Below are 15000 nucleotides of genomic sequence, written 5' to 3'. Positions count from 1 at the left end.
GAAGAGTTATCATGATTGCACTTAAAAGCTCTTGAACAGCAAAAGCGGCCTTTGTTGCCTTTCTTCAGATAGCTGGCATGAAACGCCGCCATCTCCGAAGTCACAATGTTATGCGCAGTATGAGCTGGGCGGTGCAAAACAAGGGAATAACCTCAAAGTATTATTTTCATTGCTACCCCCTAATCTCTCTTCAGCAATGAAAGGAAAAAGAAGACCCTGATACTTGCTTTTTTCAAAATTACTGTACATGTATGTGACTGTCATTGGCAATGCATAGGAAATTCAGCTTGTCCAACATTCTTTCAATTATCTTTGCCTCCTAAGATTGACTCTTACAGATTATACTCTGTCTAATGCCAGCGATTTAAGTCGTTAATAGGGGCTGATTTAGGGCTGGAAGGGTTAAAAGAGTGGTGCCACTTCACCATTAAAATTACTGTTACAGAAATGATTCCATTTTGGTACGTGGAGTCTACATGCATACATGTGACTGTTGTAAATGACAGTTGTCTGTTCTGTTTGGAATTGCAGAGCGCACTTGAGCGAATGATCAATAGAAACCAGGGAAAAGCTGGATTTAAGGTGTGTGCCCTAAGAAAACTATTTATTTATTTATTTATTTACTTCTTATTTTATTAATTCAATAATTACAGTAATTTTGTATTTCAGCATAATTATGGTTGAGCTGTTTTTTGAGAACATAATGAAATGTTGAATTGATGTTGAAAAAGCATTCAACAAATTTAGTCCACCTTTTTCACACTGACCATATTAAAAATTAATTGATGATCTGTTCAAGTGCTCCTGGTATAAACTTTTTTTGAGCAAAGTAATGTTGACTGAATGATTGACTAAACATTTTGCACTTTAGGTTTACCATTTTCATTCTCTGGTTTATAGCTTCCAACTGAATACACTGACCTCTTCTTTTTTTTTATATTAGAAACACCAGTACATATTAGAGCCTATCAGTGCACAAGCAAAAATGAAACGGAATTCCAGTGCTTTGCCCCTGAGATCGCGGCAAATGCCACGGTTTGTAGTGGATGTTCATGTGGAAAAGATACCACTATCTCTGGAGGAAACACAGTACAAGATGTTGATCTCACTCATGGAGGGATTTGAAAGGCACTTTAGACAATGTCGCTACCTGAAGTGGAGGCCAAAAAGTCCAATTAAAAATAAGTAAGGGAAAGAAATGTTAGTCACTTTCAGGAACTACCATTATGCTTTTCAGTTTGTAGGCACAACACTGTACCCACAAAGTGAATGATTGAAATTTCCTTATTCGTGTTACATGTGTTATTGAACAGAGGCTTACAGGAATGATAAATTATCAGCAATGGTAGGGACACAGACTGACTTGTAGTGGTCAGTGCACTGGGCTCCCGACAGTTGGGGTCTCTGGTTTGAGACCTAAATGTACCTTTAGCTGTCATGATGTGTTTGTTCTCTTCACCCAGGCGTATTAAGGAGGCTCGAAAGGGTTTTAACACTTAGAAGACACTCTTTAGATCGAATGACGCTACAAAATTGTATCATGTAACAGCAATGTTATGGTACCATATGAAACACGGACTATTTCCAAACAAGATGTGATGATCATTGTGATGGAATGTGTTATTTTAACAATGGGAAAGCCGAGCAAAAACACCCTATATTTTGGATTTAGTTGCTCATATCTCAAAAACAAACTTGGTGACCCCCCTTTTTAATTGCTGAAAAGTAATTAGAAGGCCACAATGAAACGTTCGGCATAGTTTGAAAAAATTATGCCCAGTGGATTCAGGGGTGTCACTGTCACTTTCAGTCCCTGGTGGCTCGTGTGTGACTTTGCTTTACTTGCTTCTGTAGAATAGTATGTGCAGAGGCTTACATGTAGTACAATACAAAACACTCTTTTATAGTCTGTTGGGAATAAAACCTGTCAACATCTTTATGATAGTATATTGCATTGTCATCATCATCATTATTGTTAAGGGAACAAGGGAAAAGTGGCTATTTCCGAGCTTCCTGTTTATCATAATTCCCACTCAGTTCCCTGTTCCAAGGGAACAGTGGCTAGTAACTGCAATTATTTTGTGTTTGCTGGTCATATGGGATCACTGTGATCTTGACGGGGAAGCTGTATGAACATCTGCAGGGCAATTAGTTATTTCCGGATGAGCAGAAGGGGTGTAGGAAGAGGTCACGGGGTACTTAGGATCAGTTGTTGATAGACAAGGCAGTGTTAAGGGAGGCTCGGGTGAAGGAAAGGTGCTTGGTTTTTGGGTGGATAGACTATCAGAAGGCCTATGTGGTGTCGGATTCGTGGGTTGTTGAAATGTTGGAAATGAAGGTGGCTGACAACTTCATGCAGGGTTTTCAATAGGAATTTTAGTAGCTGGCAAAACCTGAGGAGTAAACAGAGAAGGGACAATGAGCTTGTAGGCAGGTCCAGGGGAATATATCCCCAGGAGTTTTGAAAAGACGCTAAAATAGTCTGACATATCCCCTTGAAAGGCCCACACACCCTACAAGCATTGCGTGCCATTGAACAATGTTCATATATGAAAATCCCCCCAAAGCTGAAATTCATCCTCTGAGATCACTACAATAAGCATTGCAACTTTTTAATAAGTCCTTTTTCTTGCTACGTTCATTTTAGTGCAAGGAAGTGGTGGCAGTTTTCCATCACATGTATTCTCCAGTCCATTCAGGAGAGAAATGTACGTCAGACTTGGGGGTTTGCAGTCAAACGAGCCCATGACATTGTGACATATGTTGACATATATTCAAAACATCTCACAGATGGGACAGTGGAACCATATCTCAAGGTACAGTGAATGCTCTATTCTATTAAACACAGCAGGACTCTTTTTCATACATTAGGTGCCAGAATTCTTTATGCCACTTGTGTATTATTCACAATGAAATTTTTTTAAAACATGTTTTTTGCAGGATGATCAACAAGATATTGAAGATGAGTTGTCATTTGAGGAATTGGTACTTTTAAGATCTATTGCGCAAAAACGTGCTGAGCATGAGATTAGTGAGGTACAGTGTACAAACATTACTGCCCATTTAAGTACCACTAACCCCTTTAAAATTTTTTTCATGTATATTAACTTTTGCTACTGCCTTCACTACTATGTGGGGAAAATGTTTGGTCCTGGATTTTTCCTTCAGATGTTGTACCCTTTCCAAGAAAGGAAGTTGGGTGACAATACTGGAGAATGGGTCGGTGTTTCATTTGTGCATGAAAACAAACAAACAGAGAGAGATTGTGTTCTTCCTTTCAAGAATGCCTGATTCATGTGGTTTTTTTGGATGCAACAGCAAGAGTGGCCCAGAAGATGGTATAGCTTTCCACAGAATACTGTACCTTTTTTTGAATGATTATTGTTAGTTCAGTTTGAAACTCACCTTGGACTACTTCTACTGAGCCATCAAGTCTGGCTGGAGGTATGGCCCCTAACTGTCTGTTCTGTTCATCATCATCATCATCATCATCTTCTTCTTCTTCTTCTTCTTCTTCTTCTTCTTCTCCTCCTCCTCCTCATTCATACAGTACTGTTCGCAACTATTTGTGCATTTGCCGTGGTTCTGACTAGGTGAAACCGTGGATTCAATCTCCAGTTTGACTGAGGTAAAACCTGGTCCCCGGTAACCAAAAGCCGAGGTTTCACCTAGATTTTTTCGGGTTGATTTACACCGTGGATAGAGCAGATGCTATCAAAGAAATCTGCATATTCTTGTGGATCGACCCCATCGATAATTAGTATGTGTATTTGCCACATATACAATCTGTGATGGTTGGCACGTTGGATTATAATAAAGTCCATTTAGCATTTCTCGTTTTTCTTTTTCCAGCAAACGTCAAGCTTTCTTAAAAATTGTTAGAGATCTTTTCAGTACAGATGGTATGAAGATCAGCGAAAATTCCAGCAAGAATTTTACACGTTTGGGAAATCCTGTCTTAACGGTGATGCCGCTCATCGACCAAAAGATGGAAGAAAACAATTAACTTTGCAAGTAATTTTCAGGCATTCGGGCTACGTGGCTCTCCATTTGTTACAAACTTGTTATTAAGCAGTTAGCATTGAACAATGTATTTCATGAGCTATCACTCTTGCTTGCGTGATGGGAGCGTGCAGCTTAGTTATTATGTTTTAACTCACCAAATTGGCAGAGGCTTGAACTTGTCTATCGTGTGGTCGTTGAAGTGTTAATTCAAGCTAATCTTACTAATTCAGTGGAATGAATATTTCTGAATTTCAAGCTCAACTGCTGAATGACCTGCCACTAAATATTTTGAATCAGAAATGATCGTAATTAATGTGCGAGGAGTTGCTTAACAAACTTCAGGAATACAGTTACGGTTCTTGGCTGGTGTAATATTATTTTGAGTCATTGATAAGGTTTAGTTCAAAGTTGGAGCTTTTCAACAACTATCCTGTAAACATTTCTATTTGGACAGGACGCAAAATTTGAAGCACTTTTGATTCTAAATATATCTCCTGTCGGACTGCACTGTCGGCGAGAAATGCTTTGGCCTTTGGGAGAACTGTTCATCATGATAGCAAAAAACTTACAAATTAGTAAATATGGTGGCATCCCCATTTCGAATAGGTGATGGCAAGGGCTGGGGATTTGGGCAGGATCTTGTATGACTGTGTAGCCCGATCCTGGAGTGGCAATCTCTGTTGCAGGTGGCACAGACGTGCCTTGTGGAATCGCTTGCATGTAGCCTGGACTCTAGCATTCGCTTCCACCTTTGAAACCCCCACTTTGACACGTTGCTGCCATGTATCTCGGTGTTTGGCGATGTCCTCCCATGCACTTGTGTCGATTAGTGCAGGTCGCAAGTCTCGCTTGATGACGTCCTTGTAGTGCAGCAGCGGTCGACCTACACGATGGACGCCCTCTTGCAGTTCTCCATAAAGGATTCCTCTTGGCAGATGGTCAGGCTCTATGCGATGTGCATGGCCGAGCCATCAAAGGAATCGCTGAATGAGCAGTGATGGCATGCTCAATGAGCCAGCGTGCTCCAGGACCTCGGTGTTGGTGACTCTGTCCTGCCACCTGATGTGCAGCAGGCGGCGAAGGCAGCAGAGGTGGAATCCACTGCTCTTGTGTGGCTTATGTTGTCCACGACTTGCTGCCATAAAGGAGGGTTGACAGGACACAAGCTTGGTAGATGCACATCTTGGTCCTTTCGCTCAACAGGTCATTGCCCCACACTCGCTTGTTGAGTTTGGCCATGACAGCAGCTGCTTTGATGATCCTGAAGCTGATCTCAGCATAGAGCGAAGTCAAGATTGACATGGTGGAGCCCAAGTAGGTGAAAGTGTCCACAACCTCCAGCTCTGTGCTGTCAATGATGATGACTGGGGGGGACTCGGCACCTTGGGCTAGGATGTTGGTCTTCCTGATGCTTATTGTTAGCCCAAACTCCTTGCCGGCGTGGAACAGCTTGTCTACCAGATATTAGAGGCCCTCCTCGCTGTGGGATGTTAAAGCAGCGTCAAACAGAGTTTGCCGTCTGACCTCATCCAGATGTAGACACCTTCTGTACAGTCCACAAAGGCATACTGGAGCATCATCAAGAAGAAAATCCTGAACAGGGTTGGAGCAAGGACATAGCCCTGCTTTACTCCACTGCTGACTGGGAAGGCATTGGAGGTGGCCCTATCAAAGCAGACCGTACTCTGCATGTCTTGGTGAAAGGAGGTGATGATCGCCAGGAGCTTTGGAGGGCAGCCAATATTCTGGAGGATCTTGAAGAGCCCGCTTCTGCTCACCAAGTCAAAAGCTTTGGTGAGGTCCATGAAGGCGAGGAACAGTGGCTGCTGCTGCTCTTGAAACTCCTCCTGCAGCTGACAGAGGAAGAAGATCAAGTCCACTGTGGACCTCCCGGCTCTGAAGCCACACAGCAGGCAGGTCAAGGTGACCCGAGCGAAGACTTTGCCAATGATGCTCAGAAGAGAGATACCGCGATAGTTGCTGCAATCACTATGGTCACCCTTGTTCTTGTACAGGGTGACTATATTGGCATCTCTCATGTCTTGGGGGATGTGACCTTGCTCCCAGCACAGGCAGAGGAGCTCATGAAGCGGTTGCAGGATGGTTTGCTTCTTATGGTTCTAAACTTCCGGCGGGATACCGTCCTTTCCCGGTGCCTTGCCACAGGCGAGACCGTCGATGGCTATGCTGAGCTCTTCCAGTTTCGGCGTGTTGTCAAGCTCTATGACTGGCAACCCAGGCAGGGCATTGAGGGCAGTGTCTGTGACGATGTTCTGGGTTGAGTAGAGCTCTAGATAATGCTCCACCCAACGCTGCAGCTGCATGCTCTGATCAGTGATGACCTCACCAGTCTTTGATTTGAGTGGGGCTGCTTTGATGCTTGTAGGGCCAGTGGCAGTTTTGATGCCCTCATACATAACCTTTGCGTGGCCACAGTCTGCTGCTAGCTGGATTTTGGCGCATAGGTTCTGCCAATACTTGTTGACACAGCGGTGGGTGGTCTGCTGGGCCTTGCTCCTAGCTGCTCAAAGGGTGTTGCATGTGCTTGGGGGAGGGTTCTGCTTGTGAGCCAGCATTGCTTTCCTCTTGGCCTCTATGACTGGCTGCATTTCTTCGCAGCAAGCCGAACCAGTCAGCATTCTTGCGTTCTTTCTTGCCGAATGCAGCCATGGCTGAGTCGTAGATGGCATCACGGAGGTGAGACCATTTGGCATCCAGTTTGCTGGTTGTTGGTTGCGCAGCAAGTTTCTCCTGGAGGCTGTCAGTGAAGCTCTGAGCCTTAACGGGGTCAGAAGTGCCACAGGTGTTGATGCAGGGCGACCCTTGGTCTTGGCATGGTGGATCTTTCTGGGCTTCAGCCTGACCCGACCTTGCTTGCAATGAGCAAGTGGTCCGTGTCACAGTCAGTGCTGTGATAGCTTCTTGTGTGGAGGACACTGCTGAGGTTCGCTCTCCTAGTGATGATGAGGTCAAGCTGGTGCCAGTGGCGGGACCGAGGGTGTCTCCAAGACATATTGTGCAGCTCCTTACACTTAAAGTAGGTGTTGGTGATGCAGAGGCTGTGGTGACAGCAGAGTTCGAGCAACCTCTGCCTGTTCTCAATTATCCTGCCGACGCCAAAGTGGCCGATGCAGGTAGGCCATGCTTGCCAGTCGGTCCCAACGCGAGTGTTGAAATAGCCTAGTAAATATAAGCCCTGGGAACTTGGGATTCCGGATAGTGTTTCCTGCAGAGCCTTGTAGAATTGATCCTTGGCTTCTGGGGTGGAGGTCAGAGTCGGGGCATAGGCGGATATGATTTTCACAAAGCCCACCGACGTTTTCATGCGAAGGGCAAGAATTATCAATGACCCTCCGGAGGGGGTTTCTGTGGTGGCAATCAGTGAGTTCCTCACGGCAAAACCTAGGCTGTACTGCCTTGGCTCGTCCTGGGACAGGTCTTGCCAGAAGAAGGTGTAGTCTCTTTCCATAAGTGACCCACTGTTGGCCAGCCACGTTTCCTGGAGACAGGTGACGTTGATGTTGAGTCGTGCCAGCTCTTTGTTGATGATGGCAGTGTTGCGGGAGTCGTCCATTAGCTGAAGGTCAGTGGAGAGACCAGAGCACATGGTGCTAATGTTCCAGCTTGTGATTCGAAGAGCTGGAGTCTTGGTAGTTTTTTGCTTTTGACTACTTGGTGCAAGTACTTGCTCGCTTGTCGGGAGGGTCCCCTAAGCTCTACACACCCAGTAGAGCTGGCAAGCAATGACAGGGCAGCACCTTACTGGCTGGGGGTTGCCCAGCTTGAGGTGGGCGATAGCCACCTAATGAAGCGGCAAGGGCTTCTCCCACCGTCAAACGAGACCCCTGGCGCTCTTTCTTACCCCAATCCGTCGGACCTTAGAACCGGTAAACTGCCTCATCACATGTTGTGCGGGAGTTTAGGCGACACTGCTGGAGTGCCCTCTCCAGTTTGCGTCAACGCCTGGGTGGGAAGATAAGGAGAGGCTGGGCTGTCCATACGAAATTGTCCCCCTCCTGGTGTCGCACACCATTGGCAGCATTTCGAGAGGTTGTGAGAACCCGGCCTCATGGTTGAGCAAATCGAGATTGATTCCCCCTACAAAATCTATCAATTTACACATTTACTCTTTTATGCGTGGACTTCTAGGTGGGCAAAAATCAGCATTTTAAATGCATTTTTCATAAAGCTCTTTTTTTTTTCTGAGAAAGCCAGACATGTCCTTCAAAAAAATTCTTGGACATTTTGTTGGTGCCAAATTGAATGAGAATTTAGGGGCAGACAGAATGCATGCAGGTCTTCCCAAACCAACTGGTTTCCCAGTAGATGTTACTTAGGAATTCATAATTAATTCTGTGATTTGATACTGGTAATCAGATAAAAGTAGTGAACAGTCCATTGATGTTCCTTGCAGACTCTGGCAGAACAAGGTGATAAGTCTCATAAACTGCAACAAGATGAAGAAGGGCAAGAAGCTTGTGATGGTGAAGGAAGAGTTGGGGGTTGGCAAGGCTGGTTAACGGGTTGGTACAGTTGGAATGGATCAGTTGACAGTACTGATGGATCATCTGTTAAAAGGGAAGGGGAAGATGCATTGCCACCATTTATTGGAGAACTCCCGACAACAAAAGGTGACATGGCATTTATTAAATTTTGGGGACTTTACAAACTTGATACCTACAGTACATTGTAAATGGTCTTAACATTGGTGTATTACATTACAGTTTTCATTTCAGTTTTCAAGACCAGGTGTTTAAGACCTCGTACTTCTTTCGTTATTGGGGTCCCATTTTAAATGTTGTAATGGATAGTACATTAATTAAAGGGGGCATGGGTTTTGAGTGGTCCCAGATGTTGTTAACCACCTCACCCCTGAAGCTGCTCCGTTGACGATTCAAATATTGACTGGTGTCAGACTCTTGGGGGACAAGGGTTGTCTGACACAATCTTGAACCATGTTACAAACTTTATCATCAAAACCTCACCCTAATATTGACAACCTAACATCTTGCGAGAAAAAGCCAGAAATAACCATGAGTTTAAGACCCCTTCCTTTACACTAGACCCTATTCTCCCAGTCATTTTACCTGGCACAAAAACACTTTTCACTTTAAATTCTCAATTTCAACATGCAGTCACTATAGTCAGTTAATAAAGCAAGAAAATAAACTGTCAATACATTTAATGTCTGTAGTGCCAGAAAGGTCTATGCAATAGAGGTCACAAAGGATAAAACACTTTCAAATGTTTCCAAAAAAAAAAAAAGAACAAAAACAAAAAGGAAGAGCAAAGGGATTGAGTGAGTAACAACTGTGTGAAGAATTGCAGAAGTCACCTTAAATCAACAATCGATGGATTAATATCAATCCAAATGAAGCAACCGATAGAAAACAAATGAACTCCGTACGCTGAATTGGACAATCATCTCAAATTACAGATCAGTCGATTGATAGATCAATGGACCAGTTGACTGATCTAAGTTTGTAGAGTCATTTTAAACCAATGAATCCTTTTCCAGCTGAACTGAAACCACATATTGTTTCAAGTCATTTAACCCATTGACTCCCTGGGGTTCCCCATTTAAGGGTAAAATAGTCTGGCGTTAGACAGTAAAATACTAAGTATGGCCGGCTTAGGCCAGTTTGGGTATCAAAGGGCTAAGCGAGTGGGAGACAGATGTGGACACTGCAAAATGTGTTCACTGGTGACCTATTTACCATTAATTGCATTGCTGACAATTGCATTAATTTTGCTTGGTATTACACAGTGGCCAAACAGAATTTCAGTGAAACAAAAGGCTGTTAGACTGTGTTCCTTTTTGGGTGAGAGGGTCACGTTTGTCTTCACCTTGGTATTCAAGTAGTGAGAGGTTTTGTCACATGACTGGAAGAAATTAACATTTTTTACTTGAGTTTAGTGTTCTAAAAAGAAAGCATCTTTTGTTACCCAAAATAATGTTAATGTACACAACCAACTTTGGGATGTACATGTATTATCCTCCTGACTTTTTAAATTATAAGATTTTTGAGCAAAGCGTCTTTTTGAAAAATTTATTGCAGAGGAAGAGGAGTTCCTGGGGGAGCTTGCTGATGGACATCTTAACGAATCCATCTTTAACCGTGACCAGGTGTTTGCCCACTTGAATTTCCGTCTTGGTGCTGGCTCATTCAAACTTGTCAACAAAAAACACTCAAATCTAGCCTGGCATATTGCAACTGTACTTCCAGTAATTGAACTAGAGTTTTCTGATTTGAGATGGGACTCGGAGATGCGGCCGCGAACAAGCACATGGGAGTTCAGTATGAGTCTGGGTGCATTGTTTGTTCGAGATAAATTGACCCAAGGCACTTTGTTTCCTACTTTGGTGTGCCCTCAAGGTCGGGAATCACAGGCAAGTTAAACTTTACTTAATTTAAACCTTTCACGTTGAAGGCTGAACATTAAATGAATATTTACTGTAGTAGGAAATTATGTTTACAAGCACTTCATCAAGCTCAGTGTACAATGTAGGCACAACCCTGCGATAAAATTAAAATGCAATTTTGTCAGCAGACATTGATAGCCGCTGTAACACAAAAAAATATTTCATTGTTAACTTTGGAAGACAACAGGTATTAGATTTTATAAATTTGATTGACATACATGTAGCATTATTGGCAGGATCTTCATTTGGCAAATTGTGATTTTCCAAGAGTTCATTCTGGTGGATATCCTTATTCGTTTTTTCCAAAAATATTAATTTATTCTTGGGCAAATTTTTGGAAGGGTCATCATGAACAAAATTATTCTTCAATATTTGAGATTGCAGTGTTCAAATGTTACCTTGGTTTTTCGTACTGTACCTTAATTAGCTGCTGCCCAAAGTAAGCAATTGTCTGTGGAGATTTTCCCTTTTGATTTTCTACTGTTTACATCAGTGATTAATATATAGACTGATATACTGACTCACTTGGTCAAACTCTTACAACACATGACAGTCAAGATTCTTTTATGCTTGCCTCATGAGACTGTGGCCTCGTGTTAACCTCATTAAGGTACTTTATAGAACACACTTGGGCTGCTTAATATACTTTTTTTACATTTTTCCGTCTACAGTTATTTTAGATCATTTTTGACAGCCACGTGAAAAAGAAGATTATTTTGAAATAAAGGTTTCATGGATGTTTGATCGTTATGAATGATCTCCAGCAATAATTGTATTGTACAGAGAGTTTATGAAGCGAAGAAACAAGGGACATTATCAAGGGGAACAGTTGGAGCAGTGGTGATGTCTGCTGCTGGCTTGGGGTTAAACATATTACAAGAAATGAATGAACCAGTGTTTGAAATGAAATTTGAATCTTTACCACCTGCGAATAAAGCTGCTTACAGGTCAGAATCTAGACAATACATGTACAGTAGCGACCCCTTTCAAGCTTTTTTCATTTTCTTCTGAGATTTAGAGGCTTTTTTTAAAATAATGAGCTTTATGTGACCAAATATTCATTTTGAGAAGTGTTTGTTGCCTTAAATCATGCTGTGAATTGCAATTCGATCAGATGCAGGCCCTCCCTGAAAACCACATTTGTGTGAGTGGAGCTTCTTGGGTAAATAATTATCATTAATTATTTATTAATTTTATGATTATGTCAGTGTTTCAAAAGTAAGAGTCAGTGAGCATGATGCGGATACCGAATTAAGCCTTTCACTCCTGTGGGGTTTTCTATTGACGAGTAAAATTGTCTGACGTTAGACTCATTGGTCCTTACAGGGGTGAAAGGGATAAATTATTAATATTGAACAAAAATTTTTTCTTTAAATTTCAGTCTGTGGCAAAATTAATGATAATTATTGTACAGCTGTATGTGAATGAAAGCACTCCATCATGTCATCAGTGAAGTTTGCTTGGGTCATGCAGTTTGGATCTAACAACATTAATTTTAATGATTCTAACAATACTGGCTTTTTTGTTTTGTTAGGTTGTCTGTGACCACCCAGCCACTTGATGTAGTCTACAACCCTTGGGTCTTAGATCACATCTCGGAGTTTTTCTCCCATACATCAGTGGAAGGTACGCAAGCGCTTTACATTGAGCGCCAGCTCCGTGAAGTGGCACGTGTTCGATATGAAGAGCTGAAAAATCAAACTAGAGCTGAGCTGGTCCAAACACTTGATGCTATGATGGCAGGTTCAGATGTGGTAAGAGCAATGTGAACATGGCCTGACTAATTCATGACTAATTCAAACAATAGTTAATTTCACTTGGAAGCAAAATTAATGGTGTTTGTGTACAAAGAATAATAATTACAGCTGTACTTGTACTTGTACTTGTAATTAATGCATATAATTATTTCCATGTCTCACAGTTGCATGTAGCTTCTTCAGTTACAAAAAAAAATATGTGGAGAAAACTGTCTGAATGACTAAAAACCTACATGTAGAGAACATACATAAATTAGTGACAATAAAAGAATGTTCACTGTAGGTACATGTAGAAATAAAGCCACAAATTAAACAGAAGTGTCAGCTTGACATGGCTTCCTTGTTGATTAAGATGGGGCTTTTCCTGGTTGATATCCATAGTATCCTCGATTTTAAGCTGGAATTTCTTGCATGAAGAATCTATAAAATCAAGGTAATCTAAAGTGCAGGATATAATTATGGCACGGTTCCAAGGTTTGTAATGATTGAAAAGGTATAAAGAGGACCTGTCAGAAGAGAAGTGCTTGTGAGTGTGTGTACAAAAAAACTGTTTGCATGTTGGTCAATACATGTTTCAACCAACAGTAAAATTAACCACAACAACAGGTCAGCAGGATTTGCTTCTATCTACTGTGCTTTCTTTGTCATTACGTTAGGTATGTTATCATGGTTAATTATGCATGTTTCTCTAGGTCACAATTCAAGCAATTTTGTAAAAGTTTCTAGCGAAGATATGTGACACATGAAAAATAATACTTTCTTCCACCACTGAATAAAAAAAAATTTTTTTCTAAAGTGATCAGTTATACATGCTTACTTTACTCATTGTGATGATAGTGATCTCATGGTTTCAAATATACACTGTACTTTTTGTACACTCTGAGAAGTGATGTAGTCTCTTTCATTTGAGTGGTTTTAAGATGGAAGCAATTATAGTTGATGTTGTTCTGTACAATGTACAAAAATGGTACTCGTGTACTGGTTTTTTCAATGTCACTGATGCTAGTCATTGTTTGCAGTGATTTGATCCACTTCTTTTCCACTCCTATCCATTTACCAAAGTTTCTTTTGGTTTAGTGTTTTATGTCCATTACAAGTTTAGAACATGTGTGTTGCAGCTTTTTTCTGTTTCTGCTTTACATGTACATGTATATTAAGTAAGCTGTTGTCTACAACATTGAGTTCAAAGGTTTGGCAGAAAATATTGACACTTAATTCCTCATGGTACTTGTTCATACCCAAAAGCTGTCCTTTACTGGTATGTTCGGTTTTAAGCTAGTAAGAATAACAGTAAGACGTCTGTTATAATTGAAGAGTAATGAAACAAGGGGCAAATTTTTGTTTCTGATTTAGGGTCAGTCAAAACGATGGGAAATTCAGCTGGATATCTCTGCCCCAAGATTTTAGTGCCAGAGAGTTTTCAGGACAAGAAGGCCTCAGTGGTGAGCTAAATGTCCAGAAAATAAAATGTATTCATGCTCTCATCTCCAAGACAAGCAAGTTTGTGCCCTTTACTAAATCTGTCAATCATCCTCATGATGTTCCATGTGCCAAACAGATTGTCTCTAATGAAAAAACAAACATGCATGCTCAAAGATCAGGAAAAGAGAAGGACATCATTAGTGTCAAGTTTTGCAGAGCACCTCAAAGTAGATGCCAAAGTGTTGTTAGAGGCTGAGCCATGTTCTTAAGGCAAAGTCACGCAGTGTATGTGTATAAATTATGTCCTTGCGTAAGTAGGTTAAAATTTTGTTCTAGGTTTTAGTGGACTTTGGGCATTTGAGCTTTGCAAACACTGAGGCACTTAATGGAAGAGGGAAAACATCAGAGGAACAAGATTCAGAAGACATGGAATGTAATTGTTTTATTAATGTTTTAGTGTGGAAAAGTATGTCCAGAAAATTAATGTGCTGGTTTAATGAGGTAAACATTACAGCCTTCAAAAGCCTCGTATGCAGCACACAATATCTTCTGAATAATACATGTACCATAGGTACTTTGGGAGATGTGTTGTAGGTGTTATTGATGGCAACTGACTGCCAACCGGTAGCTCTTTTGCTACTACAAGTAGAACCATGCCTATACCACTTATGACGTTCCTTGTTTAGCTCTTACAAGGGGATAACACTTCTAAGATCACCTCTCAAATCCTTCTTGCGGGTATTAATTTACCTTAACTTTTTCAACTCTTTTTGTTTCACTCACCGCCAATAAAGCACGAAAGTTTCTTCAGACAAACTGACACCTTCATTTGACAGATAACAATGACATTTTTATTGAATTTAAGCTTCAACTTGGAAATTGAAAAATGAGTTGAATCTTGGAAAGTGCAAGTTGGCTCTCGAATAACTATTGTTATTGATTGTTGTGGGGATTGATCCTGCTGCCTCATGTAGCATGAGGGAGCTTAGAGGGCAGGTGGTCCCTGTGAATCAGGTCTTTTGGGTTGTTATTGATTTTGGGAACACTTGTGGTTTAATAGTGCAGGTTTACTTATTTGATTGTTATCTTGCTTCTTTAGAGGATCCATTTGTGACTCCACCCAGCACTACCACCTGGAGAAGATGATGATGAGGTTTTTGTCAGTCAACTGAAGATGTGCGCTGGTGTGAATGAGTTTCAACAGATGCACTGGTCAATGAAATTAGCAGTGAGTCACTTATTGACATGGAGTGTATGAGAGGTCTAGCGCCACCATGAGAACTGGTTAAGGCTATGATGACCTGGTTCAAGTAGTACATGTTAACTTCATAGTCAGCTCTCCATTGTTGCAGTCTGGCCTTTTCAATTTGGCCAAATGTAGCCAGATTGTCA

At 41.5% G+C, this 15000-nt stretch overlaps 2 protein-coding genes across 2 annotated transcripts in view; one reads left to right on the top strand and one right to left on the bottom strand.

The window, feature by feature from the left end:
* Nucleotides 1-15000, bottom strand: part of LOC137997245 (lysophospholipid acyltransferase 5-like) — a 288814-nt gene that overhangs the window by 96843 nt on the left and 176971 nt on the right. The window lies entirely within an intron of this gene.
* The window catches only part of LOC137995518 (intermembrane lipid transfer protein VPS13D-like), a 147994-nt gene that overhangs the window by 24674 nt on the left and 108320 nt on the right, over nt 1-15000 (top strand). Inside the window, exons 7-15 of the mRNA XM_068841053.1 lie at nt 532-582; nt 944-1185; nt 2648-2816; nt 2941-3036; nt 8420-8636; nt 10065-10396; nt 11213-11376; nt 11964-12183; nt 13945-14041. Coding sequence (XP_068697154.1) covers nt 532-582; nt 944-1185; nt 2648-2816; nt 2941-3036; nt 8420-8636; nt 10065-10396; nt 11213-11376; nt 11964-12183; nt 13945-14041 — 1588 coding nt within the window. The remainder of the gene's footprint in view (nt 1-531; nt 583-943; nt 1186-2647; nt 2817-2940; nt 3037-8419; nt 8637-10064; nt 10397-11212; nt 11377-11963; nt 12184-13944; nt 14042-15000) is intronic.

This window comes from Montipora foliosa, chromosome 3, assembly GCF_036669935.1.
Source record: "Montipora foliosa isolate CH-2021 chromosome 3, ASM3666993v2, whole genome shotgun sequence".
In the NCBI taxonomy this organism is placed as follows: domain Eukaryota; kingdom Metazoa; phylum Cnidaria; class Anthozoa; order Scleractinia; family Acroporidae; genus Montipora; species Montipora foliosa.
The sequence above is the reverse complement of the archived record's forward strand: the minus strand, read 5'-3'. Positions and strand labels throughout refer to the sequence as shown.